Raw genomic sequence first — 14,617 nt, forward strand, 5'->3', positions numbered from 1 at the left:
CCGGAGATTGCAGCAAGAACACAGCCAGGGGCTAATCAGCAGTGTTACCCATAGCAACAGGAGGCTGTTCAGTGCTGATGTTTGGCTGAAGCAAGGCTTGGATATGCCTGCACCTGTCAGACACAATCAGTAAAGGCATTCGTGGTGTTTATCCCCCTATATAATTCGATTCACATAGAATATTTCAAGAAAATGGCACGAATCATCTCTGGCTAAACCTACCAGCTCGATAAATGTAGAGTTATAATTCTTTAGCGTGGTAAAAACTATAACCAACTTGTTTTTGCTTAATTGTAATGTGAGATGCTTCTTACACTGTAAATCTAACAATTCAATTTTGTTCAAATAGCACAGTGTTTAAACGTTTAACACATTGAACACATTTTAATTGTTATTAGTAACAACTGTTGAGAATTTCATTCAAATAGGTGCAGATTTTCTTGCTGCACTATTTTTCCTTTTAAAATTTTAATGGACTGCGATTAATCAGAAAAAAACCCTCCCAGAACCACCTGAAAATGAACTCGATTCGCACATGGCAACGTTTATTACTGACGCATCAGATAAAATAAAACATAAAGGGCTAAAGATGGAGCTTACCTGGCTGTCAATCCCAAGCATGAGTAACATTGAAAAGAAAAGAATGGACCATAACGGAGATATTGGCAACTGTGTCACTGCCTCAGGGTATGCCAAAAATGCCAGACCAGGACCTTGAGAAACAAAAAACATCAAACATTACCTGTTCTATTTTCAAGAGAAAACATGAAAAATATAAAATATGTTGTAATGTAATTTAGCTAAGCTAATTTTCACTGAGGAAATGCATTATTAAAATGAACTAAAGCATTATAAAGCATTGATTGAGAGAAGATGATCCATTCACAGATCATGGTTAAAGTGTTGCAATGTTCATGTCCAGGAAAGTAGTGTTGGACAACCTGAAAAGCTATCAAATGTTACATCCCATATTACTCTTCCTTGGCTTTTGATTATCTTCTGGGCACATGAAACAGAGAAGGATCAGATTGGTGAAACCACGTCTGGAGTATTGTGTACAGTCGTGGTCTCCTTATTTAAGGAAAGAAGGATCTGCGTGTCCTAGTGCATGAATCACAAAAGGCTAGTATTCAGGTTCAGCAAGTAATTAGGAAAGCTGAAAGAATGTTATCATTTATTGTGAGGGGAATTGATTACAAATGTAAGGAGGTTATGTTTCAGTCTTACAGGGCATTGGTGAGACCATATCTGGAGTATTGTGTACAGTCGTGGTCTCCTGATTTAAGGAAAGATGTAAATATGTTCAGAGAAGGTTTAGCAGACTAATACCAGGAACGGGTGGGTTGTCTTACAAAGAAAGTTTGGAGAGGTTAGTTTTGTATCCAGTTGAGTTTAGAAGAGTAAGGGGCAACTTGATCCTGAGGAGCATTGACAGGGTGGATATGGAGAGGAGGTTTCCTCTTGTTGGAGAATCTGGATCCAGAACGAGGGCTCACTATTTAAAAATAAGGGGTCGCCCATTTAAAACAGAGATGAGGAGAAATCTTTTGTTTCAGAGGGTCATGAGTCTCTGGGATCTCTTCCTCAAAAGTCAGTGGAAGGAGAGTCTTTGAATATTTTTAAGGCTGAGCTAGATAGATTCTGGATTAACAAGGGGGTGAATGGTTAAAGGGGATAGGCAGGAATGTAGGGTTGAAGTTACAATCAGGTCAGCCATGATCTTATTGAATGGCAGAGCAGGCTTGAGGGGCCGAGTGGCCTACTCCTGCTCCTAACTCATATGTTCATATATGTACCATGACATTAAAACCTGTCTGAACTCAACATGCATGAAATATGCATTCATCTTGACATAATTAGTAAGCATATAATATTGGCAATCTATTTGTAATGATGATGATGATTGCAAGAGTATTAGTTTCAAGCTTATCATCTAAGATTTTTAGGTACTTCCATCAGGATAATTATTAGTATTTTCAGATTGTGTTCTTCTGTCCTTGCTTGATCTTCTAGCTTGGTCATCAAAAGAGTGTTTCATTGTATTCAGTTCACTTTAAGAAGTCTGCCATAGGGCATTTTCATATCTCATCTCGATTAGAGCAACATGTGACCAATGTTGGTTGTTGCTGCCCTGATGAAGATGTCAGGATTGAATCTCAGCATGTCATTTAGCATGAAGAAGAGTGCAGGACTATATTGCACATGGCACTTCCCCAGTTCATTGTGATAGTTATAACTATGCAAGAGTTGCGCTATTCAAGTGCAGCAACTTTATACAAGGCAGTCTGATAGATTTTCATTTTCATTTTCCAATCTAATATCATGTCCGCCATTTCTATAGACTTGCCCCCTAGATGTGGCTGCAAATTTCCAATTCAATTATTCCAATATGGGATAATGATCTACCCCAGAGAAGAAAGTATTTCATTGTGGCATTCTCAATGGTGATGGAGGTTGGAGAGCATATGTTCTGAGACACAGGTAGACAGATCATTTCTAGCTTTTTGTAGAAAAGGTCTCTAGTGTCCAGAAAATTGTTGGGACAAGAAAATTGGCTTTGAAAAAAAAGGGGGCGTCAAGATAAAGGAGAAAGTTCATGGTCTGAAGTTGTTGAACTCAATGTTAAGTCCAAAGGCTGTAAAGTGCCTGTTCCTCCAGTTTGCTTGGGGCTTCACTGGAACATTGCAGGAGGCCAAGGACGGACGTGTGTGCATGGGAGCAAGGTGGTGAGTTAAAATGGCAAGCGATGGGAGGGTTGGGGGTCATGCTCATGGACTGAATGAAGGTGTTTCGCAAAATGGTCAGCCAGTCTGTATTTAGTCTCCCCAGTGTAGTGGAGACGGCACTTTAACACTACCATTAACACTCCTTTTGTTTTCTGCCAATGGCATCATTGTCCAATCTGACACAGCTCCCACCTATCCCTGACCTTCTATTTTGTTCCACCTGCAACAGTCCCTCTTGAACAACATAAAAGTAATCACATTTCTCCCTCTCTTTAGCTCTGAATAAGAGTCATACAGCCTTGAAACATTGGCTGGAATTTTACCGGCACGCCCGCCCCCGAGGCTAGAAGAACGGCATTCTCTGTTGGCCTCAGGTGGGATTGTACAAACCTCGGGCGGACGTGCTGGTAAAACTCTGACCAGTAACTCTGTTTCTCTCTCCACAGATGCTGCCAGTCTAGCATTTCTTTTTTTATTTGAGATTTTAGGAGTAGTTCCTGTAGGGAGTGAAACTCATTGAGAAAAGATAACAGAAACAAATACTTCTGCTATCCCTGAGTATTTCGAAGAGGAGAGAAGATAGCACATTTGGTACAGAGGTGCAAAAGATATTCCAAATTCAGACAGAAGCAGAACATTTTTTCATTGAAATTCAAATACGAAGCCATCTAAAATCTCTTTTAGGGAGATTTAGGCGCTATTGATAAAAATAATAGCGCCTTGTATACAACATCAAAAATTCACTAGCATCATTCAGAAATGATGCAAAAGATATTCCCTGCTACTATAAGGTCAATGTTAGTGTAAATCTATACATTAGATGTATAAAATGAGATGTGTAAAATGGCACAAGCCTGGGTTTAACATACCTGAAGCAGCCACATCTGCTATCGACCTTTTTGTCACATGTGCCATGAAGCCCACAATGGAGAAAATGACAAAACCAGCAAACATACTGGTAGTGGAATTTATACAGCAGACAATGATCGAGTCCCTGAAATAAGAGAGAGAAGAAAATTGCTTTTGTTTCCAGTGCGTATAATGTTACAGAATTATTTTGGGGGCAACATCAATGTTTCAGATCATTCTCTGGTTTGGGGGGGGGGGAGGAGGGAGGTGGGTAAGATGTATCTCTGGTGGGTGGGGGGGGAGGCCCAATTGCTCACTGGTGGGGGTGGGGGAGAGGCCAAATGGATCTCTGGTGGGGGGGGGATGGGGGACGGGGGGGTGGCAGGGGGGGTCCGCTGCCACTCTGTGGGTGATCGGTGGGGGGGAAGGGGGCAGAGGGTCGCGATCGGTCTGGGTAGCGGGGGGGTGGCTGGATAAGGGGGAAAGTTATGTTGTGGGGGTGGAGGTGATGTCTGTGGGGGCCAACGCTCCCGGGCCGCTTTATCCGCTTTTTGCAGTCCGCGAGCGATGTGACACAGGTGTGCTTTTTCAAATTTTTTTTCGAACTGCGCATGCGCAGTTCAGAGCTCCGATCGTTTCGGGCACGATAAGCCCCGCCCACAGCGTGATTCAGACCCGCGACTTTTTTTTCAGGCTGCATGCGTATGTGGGCGCCTGAAAACAGATTTCCAAGTCGGATCTGAATTGCCCAGATTCAGCGCTTAGAATGAAAATGGTAAAATCGGGCCCTAAGGGGCAATTTAGCAAGGCCAATCCACCTAACCCGCACATCTTTGGACTGTGGGAGGAAACCTGAGCACCCGGAGGAAACCTATGCAGACAGGGGGAGAATGTGCAAACTCCACACAGACCAAGTCGGGAATAGGAGCATTGAGTGGAGGAAATCAATTCCTCAGTGCGTCAAAGGGGGAATGTATGAGTCTCAACATCAAGTGGCCCATGTGGTTGGTAAGGCATTGACACAGGCTGGGGAAGCAGGTCAGTTTTCTGCCTTCTCTGCTGCAGTTCATTCATGGTCTAGCTTGATCTTATTGTGAGGTGGATAGCTTTACATGATTGCAAACCACCAACACTGACTGTCTTCTACGGTGTCTCCATTTGAGTTAATGGAACAACTTGGGGAAAGCGAGGGCACAGCGACATGTGGCAACTGGTGGCACAGGAGTGAAAACCAAGCCCAAATGACCAACCCAAATTTGAAGTGAGAATTATAATAAGCTACCCTTTTCACAACACTATTGTCGAATAAGGCATCAATGTGTTTTAAATATTGATTTTAAAGGTCAGATTTTCTCAATTTAAAACAAAGATATGCTCAACAACTTTTAATCAGGCCAGTATGATCAAATTCCATCGAACCATAGAATCACTACAGTGCAGAAGGAGGCCATTCAGCCTATCAAGACTGCACCGACTCTCTGAAAGAGCAACCCACCCAGGTCCACACCCGGCCCTATCCCTGTAACTCATGGCTAATCCACCTAATATGCACATCTTTGGACTGTGGGAGGAAATTGGAGCACTTGGAGGAGACATGTCCCATGCAGACACTGGGACAATGCACAAACTCCACACAGTCACCCAAGGGTGGAGTCGAACCCGGGTCCCTGGCACTGTGAGGCAGCAATGCTAATCACTGTGCCACTCATAAATTTAAGTTCCACCAGTTGCCATGGTGAGATTTGAACCCAAGGCATCTGGAGCATTAGCCTGGGTCTTTGGGTTACTAGTCCAGTGACATGGCCACTATTCCACCACCTCCCCGAGTCCAGCTAGATGTAATGAAATGGGACAACTTTTTGAGAGGAGTTGATGGGCTATTTATACCCAGAGGGTGGTGGGGATCTGGAACTCTGTCTGAAAGAGTGGTAGAGGCAAAAAACCCTCCTAACCTTTAAAAAGTACTTGGATATGCACTTGAAGCACCTTAACCAAGACTAAAGTTTCTGGCTCAGAGGTGGACCCAGGATTTCCCTTTCAAAGTGCATGGTGATGAGCTGGAAAGTGGACTTCAGCTGGATGGCTACTTGTTGGCTGGCACCCACACAATGGGCTGAATAGCTTTCTTCAGTGCTATCAATTTCTTCTGCACATGACTGAAGGAATTCAGCCAATAATTAATGGGGATTACTAATTCCCAAAGAATAAGCGAGTTAGCAGAGATTTTGGGTAAAAAAGCATTGTAACTGGGAGGAAATAATGAGGTGAGGCGGGGAGGTGGCGATGAGAGACGATGGCATAATGGTCATTGGAATGACAAATTCGGATGGCAACAAAAAATAAAGAGAAATTAAAGTTAGTGAGACATATCCATGGTATCTGACGCTATGGCTCCCGGTGTTGCCTTAATCACCCACAGGCAATTGAAAACGTACTTTGCACATTGCCCGACAATGGGGAGAGAGCAAAGGCGGGGGGAGGTTGGGGCGAGGTGGAACCAGTTGGATGGTTTTTTCAAAAGGCTAGCACGGAGACAAAATGGGCCGACTGACCTCCTTTCTATGCTGCCTGGCTCTGTATCATTTTTTGTGGGAAGAATGCTGCCAATGTAATCTGCAACTTCTCACACCGAGAGCTAGAGGGATGTGTTACCTGTAAATGTTGTTGTGAAAGGTGTTGTAGCTTCCAAGCGCCACCAATGAGCCAAGACCCAAGCCGTAGGAGAAAAAGATCTGGGTTGCTGCATCCAGCCATACCTGTGAGAGAAATGGTGGGGATGGCAGACGTCATTCAAGTGGCTTCAGTCCCCTCTTAGATAAGGGCCAAAGATAAAGGGTGCTGTTGACACATACCTCGGAGTCAGAAAGGCGGCTGAAATCGGGAGTAATGTAAAACAGGATCCCTTCGCGAGCCCCGGGCAGTGTCACTCCACGGAAGAACAAAATAACAAGCATGACATAGGGGTAGATGGCAGAGAAATAAACTACCTGTGGAAAGACATCGAGCGTTTAGTATCTAGAGGATTTTCACCGTAACTTCACTGCAAGTGTTAATGTGAGCCTACTTGTTACACTAATAAATAAACTTTAAAAAGCATTGAGAAGATCGCAGTCATTTTTAAAAGTATTACCTACATCAGGATTCAATTTGCAACTTTTAATACATTTTTTTCTTCTAAAAGGTTCATGCAACAAAATATGCTAATTAAGTATAGCCCTGGTTGTCAGATGTTCAAATCTTTGATGTGATGTTCTGAGCAGCATATAATTACTTCAAAGTTTTAATTGTCTGCTGAAGTCTTTATTAGGTTCCTTCCACTGTTAATTCAAGCGGGACCTTTGTAATTTCATTGGGAAGACGAATCTTAGATCTTGCAAGAAGGGAGAAGTTGGAATGATATAAAGAAGACGCAATTTGCATCCATTAAAACTCATGACGGTGGAAAGGGGGTCATGGATAATGCTAGTGCCAGGCTGTGGAAACGTATGCCCGTATTTTGGAAGCCCCAAACCTAATTATTCATTATTCATCACCATGCACTTTGAAAGGGAAATCCTGGGTCCACCTCTGAGCCAGAAACTTTAGTCTCGAGCCCCCCTGAGGGTATTGATGGAATGAAAGTTGCGTTGATAACCTGGCTAAGCAGGTTAACTTTCAAACTGCAAATCTTCCCAATGAGCGGAGCGGGTGAGAAAGGGAGAGTCATCTGGTCGGTCGGGACCTGCAGAGAGCAACAGCAATCCACTGCAAGACTTGCCAAGTACAACCATGGACCAACACATGGTAGTCCATGTCCTCTGAAGGGAGAGAGAGCTACTTTGGATTGACCCGAATTCCCCTTTACCTGTTGCGTAAAATAATTATTCCAGTTGGAGATGGTTAGGTCCATCTTTTTATTCAAACAAATCCTTTAAACTAACAGAGTAGTGAAGATGTGGAAATGCCGGCGTTGGACTGGGGACTGGAGTAGTGACGAGAATGCAGTGTCGATGTGCTCCAGTGAAAAAGCCAGTACTGGCACGAAACATCCAAAGGGCTCTTTCAGCACCAAATATGTAAATATTTCAGAACCAAACCGATAGCCAAGGGCATAGGGGAAGTGTTGAAGGTACAACCATTCGGCGTCTCAGCTGTGAACCTAACCTTGTGTTGTTTCAGTGAATGTCATGCGGCTGGATGGACCATGCTGGTTCTTTATAAGCAAGGAATCATTTTACCTTTCCCGTCCAGCTGACACCTTTCCAAATGCAGAAATACACAAGAACCCAGGCGATGGCCAATGTTACTGCAAGAGGAGGTCTAATATGTCCAGGCTGATCCAGTCCATCCGTCAACTGGTGCATGTTGCGTCTGTGGATATAGTTACGAGTTTCTCAGTAAGATGCTTCAGTCTTGACCGAGTAATTTTTTTGTATAGTTAAAGTAAACATCGCAATAAAAGACAACAATCCAAAAGCCATCTTACTCCCAGAATTCCACAATTGGGCTGGTGAGGTTAGTTACATTGGTTGCGCTGTAGTTGGAGGAACAGCTGTCGGTATTCCAGGAATTACCACAACTTTGCCAGGGAAGATCCTGTTTACAAAATGTCACAATTATTATTATTATTTTTGCTTCGTTTCTTTCTCAACAACTAGCCACTCAGATCTCACGCGGTCACCAACCTAACCTCTATTGTTTGTAGCTTTTATTTGACAGTTTAATCCAAACCCGCCGTGCGAATACACTTATACGAATGGTTATTTGCCCTCAGTTGACACGAGAGAAGAAACCTTACTGATTTACGGTGGCGGAGCGTTTCATTGCTTCAGTAGCCGTGACCCAGAGGGAGAATGTGGCACCCACGTAAGCTTCTTGTGAGGAGAGCCAAGAGAATTTAAACTCGCGCCCCCCCCCCAAAAAAAATGTAAGCAGAAGCAACTTACTGATGTGAAAGAATTGTATAAGTAATAAATGGCCCAAGCAATTATGACGACGTAGTAGATGTTTAGCCAGAAAGAGAGGACCGCAGCTGCCAGACCCACGCCTGTAAACAGAGCACAGACACATCGAGAAACCCGAAATATTAAACCGAGCAACATTTCCATGCAACAGGTTCATTCCGCAGCATGAAGCAAGTTTTTAAAACAGCGGCTAGGAAAGATTGCTACACCGTTATTTAATGGAATTAAAGAGAGAGAGGCACGTTGGCACAGTGGTTAAGCACTGCTGCCTCTCAGTGCCAGGGACCCGGGTACAATTCATCCATTGACTCTGCCTACACTTCCCTCGGCAAAGCAGCCAGCAAAATTAAGGACTACAAGCACCCCGGACATTCTCTCTTCCACCTTCTTCCGTCGGGAAAAAGATATAAAAGTCTGAGTTCACGTACCAACCGACTCAAGAACAGCTTCTTCCCTGCTGCCATCGGACTTTTGAATGGACCCACCTCGCACTAAGTCGATCTTTCTCTACACCCTAGCTATGGCTGCATTCTGTACTCTCTCCTTTCCTTCTCTATGAACGATATGCTCTCTCTGTTTAGTGCGCAAGAAACAATACTTTTCACTGTGTACTAATACATGTGTCAATAATAAATCAATTCAAAGATGTGTGAGTATGTGGGGTTCCAGGGATAGGGCCTGGATGAGATGCTCTGTGGGAGAGTCAGTGCAGACGTGATGGGCTGAATGGCCTCCTTCTGCATTGCAGGGATTCTATGATAGTGTTAATATTACCTGGGACACCTTCCATGAAACTGACTGGGGGTGTCAACTTAGAAAAAATCAAACTACATTGCCTCCAACATTAGCAATGGATAACTCGGGATTGATGTACCACAGAGACACCACATTGACACTTGGTGCGCCGATTTCAGAACTGACCCTTCAGAATAAATCCATTTCACTGGCTATTTAAACAGTGTCGATCGTAGTCATGATGTGGAGATGCCGGCGTTGGACTGGGGTGAACACAATAAGAAGTCTCACAACACCAGGTTAAAGTCCAACAGGTTTATTTGGTAGCAAATTTGCTACCAAATAAACCTGTTGGACTTTAACCTGGTGTTGTGAGACTTCTTACTATTTAAACAGAAACAGAAATCTTTGGAACGCCGCTACATTCTCTGCCCCCCCCCCCCCCCCCCCATATCAGTAGGAAATAACCGTGTGTGTCTCAGAGACCGCGTAGTTAGTTTTATTCCCCCGCTCTACCCTCGGGGCAATCTACAGCGTACCTGCTCCCCCCTCAACCCCCGCGGCTACTGCTTTTACCTTTGAACATTGGCGCCAGTTTCCAGATGCCGAGTCCCCCGACAGATGTGTACTGACCCAGCGAGCATTCCAAGAGGAAGATTGGCATCCCAGCAAAGATCAGTGTCAAGAAATAGGGAATGAGGAAAGCCCCTTTGGAGAACAATGAGCGGCATGTCAGAAACTGGTGGGGAAGATGGATAACCTCTTCAAATCCAGCCACTTAATAAATAGCAATGAACATGTCCAAGTACGCGGCTTGGTCTAATATTTGAACCGTCACGCTCATTTTCTAGGACTTAACATTAGAAAATATTAGTCTAGGTGGATAAACACATGGATTTCACTGTTCCAATTTCATATATAACATTGATGCATCATTTGCAGTAATTAAATAGCTGGTAAGATTCAATCTCACTCCATCTGTACAGAGCTTTAGGGGGACAGTTGATATCTGAGATATGATTCACTCTAGTTTTTAAACATTTACATCCAGGAAAAGATGGGATATTCGTTTGTTTTGATTTATTTCGAATGGCGAAATGAAAAAAAAGTATTTATTTATTGTATTTACCTCCGCCGTTCTTGCCACAAAGGTAAGGAAACCTCCAGACATTTCCCAGACCGATTGCATATCCGATGCAGGACAGCAAGAAGTCAAACTTGCCCCCCCACTTCTCCCGCTCGGGGATGGCCCTGGCCTTCTGCACCTTCACCACCAGGGTCTTGGGCTTGTCGTTCGAGGGGGCTTCGTGGAGCTCGGTGGAGATTTGCCCGTCCGGGGTCTTCGCGCCGTTGCTCGCCATGCCTTTCGACTTGGGCGCCGAGCGTCTGGGAGTAGGTCGGAAATTTTCAGCACCGGACCACGTGGAAAGCAGCTTCGCGGCTCTGTCTGTCCCAGCCCAGGTGAGAAATAAAATAGGGAGGCTTCTTCGCAAGCCGCGGGCGGACTTTGGTGAGAGGCGACCAGGCAGATTTCGCCAGAGGGGTTGTCGTGAGTGAGAGTGTGTGTGTGGAGGGAACAGAGAGAGAGAGACAGACTCTGGAATGAGACAAGGAGACGCAAGGCTACTAGGTTGGTAACGATAGAAACAGCACGTGTTTTCAATATCGATGCAATTCGGACACATCCCCGTTATTCATTTATTTATCAGTGTCACAAGTAGGCTCGCATTAACGCTGCAATGAAGTTACTGTGAAAATCCCCTGTTGTGCTAGAGTTTGCCTTAAAAACAGCCAATTCGATTTTGACTACAATCCTCTGAGACTGAGACCCTTCTAAACTATTCATTTGTTTTCCCGTTCTACACAAGTAACCTTTGTTCTGAAATAAATAAGAGGTTTAACCTTTATTGAAGATAACGTGCATATCTCGCACAACTGTCTATTTCCCCCTTAACATATCCTCAATCAATATACTATACGCCAATTAAAATATATGACCAAGCGCCCACTTGCTGCAAAGCCTGGCTCCTTAAGCAGGCACGGGTGCGAGCTGTATGCAAAATTGACCTGTCTGCTCCTTAACCCATGTGCAATCTCTTTTGGACATTGTCACAAAGTGATAGCAATCACATTTAAGCAGAGGCTCTAGCCAGAGCTGCATGAACAAGACGCCCCGAGCTCCGAGATTTGCCCGTCAGTCCGCCCATTCCTAATGTGGATAAAAATATCCCTTGTCGCGTTCAATTGATCACTGTAAAAAGATCGCCAGCATTTCCCTCCTCCCCTCCCGCCGCCGCCGCCGCTGAATTCCCGGAGAATGAAATGGTCTGGCATCTTGAGTGCTTGGGACTTTTAACAATTGCCATCAAAACTCCCTCTCACCAGCACATTCCCTCACACACCCAACATTCAAAGTTTTATGCTTATCCTTCAATGAAATCAGTGTACAATGAAACTATCACTGGGGTTAGAATTGCTGCAGATAGCTACCAATTCTCGCTTCAAATCAGCTTTCTGTTACTTGTTTTCTCCCCTCACACACACATAAATAAGTAAAAACAGTTGACTCTCTGGAAACCTTACAAGGTTCAAGCGTGCACTTACTGTTCCAAAGCGCACAGCGAGCCCCGTATTTACTGTTCCAAGTTGGTCCCTTGCTCTGGTCGAGTGCTAAAACCTTGATCTGTTGTCGTTGTTGGCATCTGCGAGGTTCCCAGCTCAGAGCATTGGGCGCTGAATCCCGTCCACAGTGTGGCTCCGGTGTGTGTGTGTGCGTGTGCGGGGCGAGTCTCTCTCCGCTTCGCCGAGCGGAGAGAAGCAGAAAGGGGCAGGGAGCAGCAGGGATGAGGCGTGCAACCTCCCGAATTACCTTCCAGCCACAACGTAGCGTGCGGCGCCCAGCCTGCTCCTCTCATCTACATAGCGTCAATGTCATCTCAAAGTCACATCCACTGAGATAGCAGTGGGCGTCTCTGTGCTTGCCCCTTCCTTCCTTTTTTTTTGTCTTGCGCTCCCAGCCCCTACACACTCCGGGTTTTGTTACTGATGCTTGCTGCCCACTTTCAACAAGTTGACACCGCGCGGGAGGCCAAATATGTCCCATTCGGTGGACTGGGCGACAATCCCAAGTGGAAAGTATTAGCATTTTTAATGGGGGGTGACACATTATTTTGCAGATTAAATCCTGGACACGCCATACAAGGAGCGCTGGTGAAAATGTTCTCAAGTCATGTCAGCTAGAGCTTACTTTTCGTTGGTGTCGCCATAAACAGCGAATGCATGTTATCCACAGTTGTTCAAACACACAATTATGCTGATATTTCCACCACTTCATCTGCATCGTTCTGCCAATTCTAGGGGGGGAGGGGGAGAGGGGGGGGGCGGAATGGACAATTAAAAAGTGGAAGGATCACACGTTTACTGCGAGTCATTTCCAATGTTAGAAGTTAAAATAAGCGGTATAAATTACAAAAGGGGGGACTTCACAAATGGACTAGAAAGGTTGACGAAGCTCAAGTTGGATGCAGGGATGTGACATTTTATCCTGAACTCAGGCCAGGCAATGATTCACTCGTTATAAGAAAGTAAAAAAACACACACAAACACACATATATTACAAACATCAAATCTTCCCGTTGTAAAGATAACGCCCAATTTTCAGATCAATTCCGGCATGAAAAACTCACCAGGCAGAATCTGGAATGCTGGCAGGGTTTGATAAGAAGCACAGTCAATAATACACACTCTGGAGTTAAGAGATAAAACTGAAAACAGTCTTTATAATCTTCTTCCACACGCCAGAGAGAGAGAGACAGAGAAAAATCTCCATGGCCCAAAACTCCGGATCACAGAGCTTGGCTTTCGAGTTTAACATGAGTGGATCAACTTCTCAGAAGACACGGACATGTTACTATGCATTTTCAGCCCTGTTCTTCTCTGATCATTGATATGGGTCTTGGCAACAGATTCACGCTGGATTCCGCTAAACACTTTGCCCTTTGGCTCGGTAACACCAACTTTTACAAGAATAATCACTCGCCCAAATAAAGCTAGACTGAAGATCAGGCATTTTGTCGATGACAAGTCTGGGGTACATCTGAATCTATGAGGACAAGGGAGGGAAAGTGAGGGTTCGCCTCAATAAACGTTTTGAAATCCTTAGGCATGCGACAGAAAGAACATCATATTTAATTTTATTTAAATATATTCTACTTTAATGCACAAATCGGTTGAATGACGTGACAACTGGCCGCATATATCGTTTAAGAATCATAAATGTGGGATAGCGATTAAGGCATGGCTTGTTCAAATGTGACGGCAGATGTAATAAAGTGTTCAGTGTTACTATTCTGATAAACATTTGTTATATATATATAATCAACTACAGTATTTCCCTCCTGCCCACGTTCTTCAGTAAACAAACACGAGCCAGTGAAAATGATGTGGCCTCTTCAGAATAAATGTCGTGTTTATAACTGGGAGGGGCTAGAGGCTCCAGCCAATAACCTCATGAACTGTTAATGCTGATCTTGTGATTTCAACGCCACGGTTATGCAATAAAGCCGGCAGCAAGAATTCCAAGAGCCGTGGTGGGGGTTCCGGGTTTCAGTATGGACTGGGAGACGGCCTCTGGCAAGTGCAGGCAGAGCCAATATGTAGAAAATCTCTCCACATTCCTTGTGATGCAGCCTCAAATAAGAGGGAGCAGGGCTGAACTGAACCTCCTGAAGTGTGATTGCAGCCGGGCACCGGCACAGTTGGAGCTAAATGCTGTAAACAGTGCGAAGTGTCGGATGTCTTGTGCGCCCCACCCCCAAGACGTGAGATCATTGGAGGTGCAACAGACGCGGCGATGATTTGAATGTCGAAATCCGACTGAGTTGATTTGAAGATATCTTGACAAGCAACTAGAGCAAACGTGACGGTTCCCATTGGAAACCCTCTTTGCAACGTCAGAGCCTAACGGTCGCCTTAAACTTCGAGCAATGGATGTCCTCGACAATGTTCAGCACCATATCCCACTTTACAGCGCACTGTGTGGAAATACTTCACCGACTTCACTGTGCTGATCATTAGTGCTTCAGTGACTCCCTGTTAGCACTCATTAGACCCATATGAGACATACCTTTCAATGATCGGCGTGGTCACTTAGAGCAGTGGGGGACATGTATGTTACCCTGCCATTGCTATGGGAGAGATAATCACTTGGAAAGTGGGATTAGAAAGGGCACCTGGGTGTCATCGGGTTGGCATGGACAAGATGGGCCAAATGGCCTCCTTCTGTGTTGTAACTTTTCCATGAGGCCTGAGGAATGTGCTTTTACTTTTTAAAGTGGATTCAGTGGGGCAGCACGGTGGCACAGT

General features: G+C 44.7%; 1 protein-coding gene across 3 annotated transcripts in view; it reads right to left on the reverse strand.

Annotated features, from left to right (window-relative positions):
• Positions 1–12,172, reverse strand: part of slc6a1b (solute carrier family 6 member 1b) — a 47,423-nt gene extending 35,251 nt beyond the window's left edge. For 2 of the 3 annotated variants that reach the window (XM_078209733.1, XM_078209732.1), the window contains exons 1-10: positions 11,858–12,172; positions 10,383–10,850; positions 9,830–9,961; positions 8,501–8,601; positions 8,041–8,150; positions 7,793–7,925; positions 6,428–6,562; positions 6,228–6,331; positions 3,596–3,720; positions 601–713 (exon numbers count right to left, since the gene is read on the reverse strand). In XM_078209733.1, the coding sequence (XP_078065859.1) occupies positions 601–713; positions 3,596–3,720; positions 6,228–6,331; positions 6,428–6,562; positions 7,793–7,925; positions 8,041–8,150; positions 8,501–8,601; positions 9,830–9,961; positions 10,383–10,614 (1,185 nt within the window). In that variant the 5' untranslated portion in view covers positions 10,615–10,850; positions 11,858–12,172. Of the gene's footprint in view, positions 1–600; positions 714–3,595; positions 3,721–6,227; positions 6,332–6,427; positions 6,563–7,792; positions 7,926–8,040; positions 8,151–8,500; positions 8,602–9,829; positions 9,962–10,382; positions 10,851–11,853 lie in introns of all 3 variants that reach the window. The other variant, XM_078209735.1, reaches the window with a different exon arrangement.
• Between the last annotated feature and the right edge of the window lie 2,445 nt (positions 12,173–14,617).

Source organism: Mustelus asterias, chromosome 3 (assembly GCF_964213995.1).
Source record: "Mustelus asterias chromosome 3, sMusAst1.hap1.1, whole genome shotgun sequence".
NCBI classification, from domain to species: domain Eukaryota; kingdom Metazoa; phylum Chordata; class Chondrichthyes; order Carcharhiniformes; family Triakidae; genus Mustelus; species Mustelus asterias.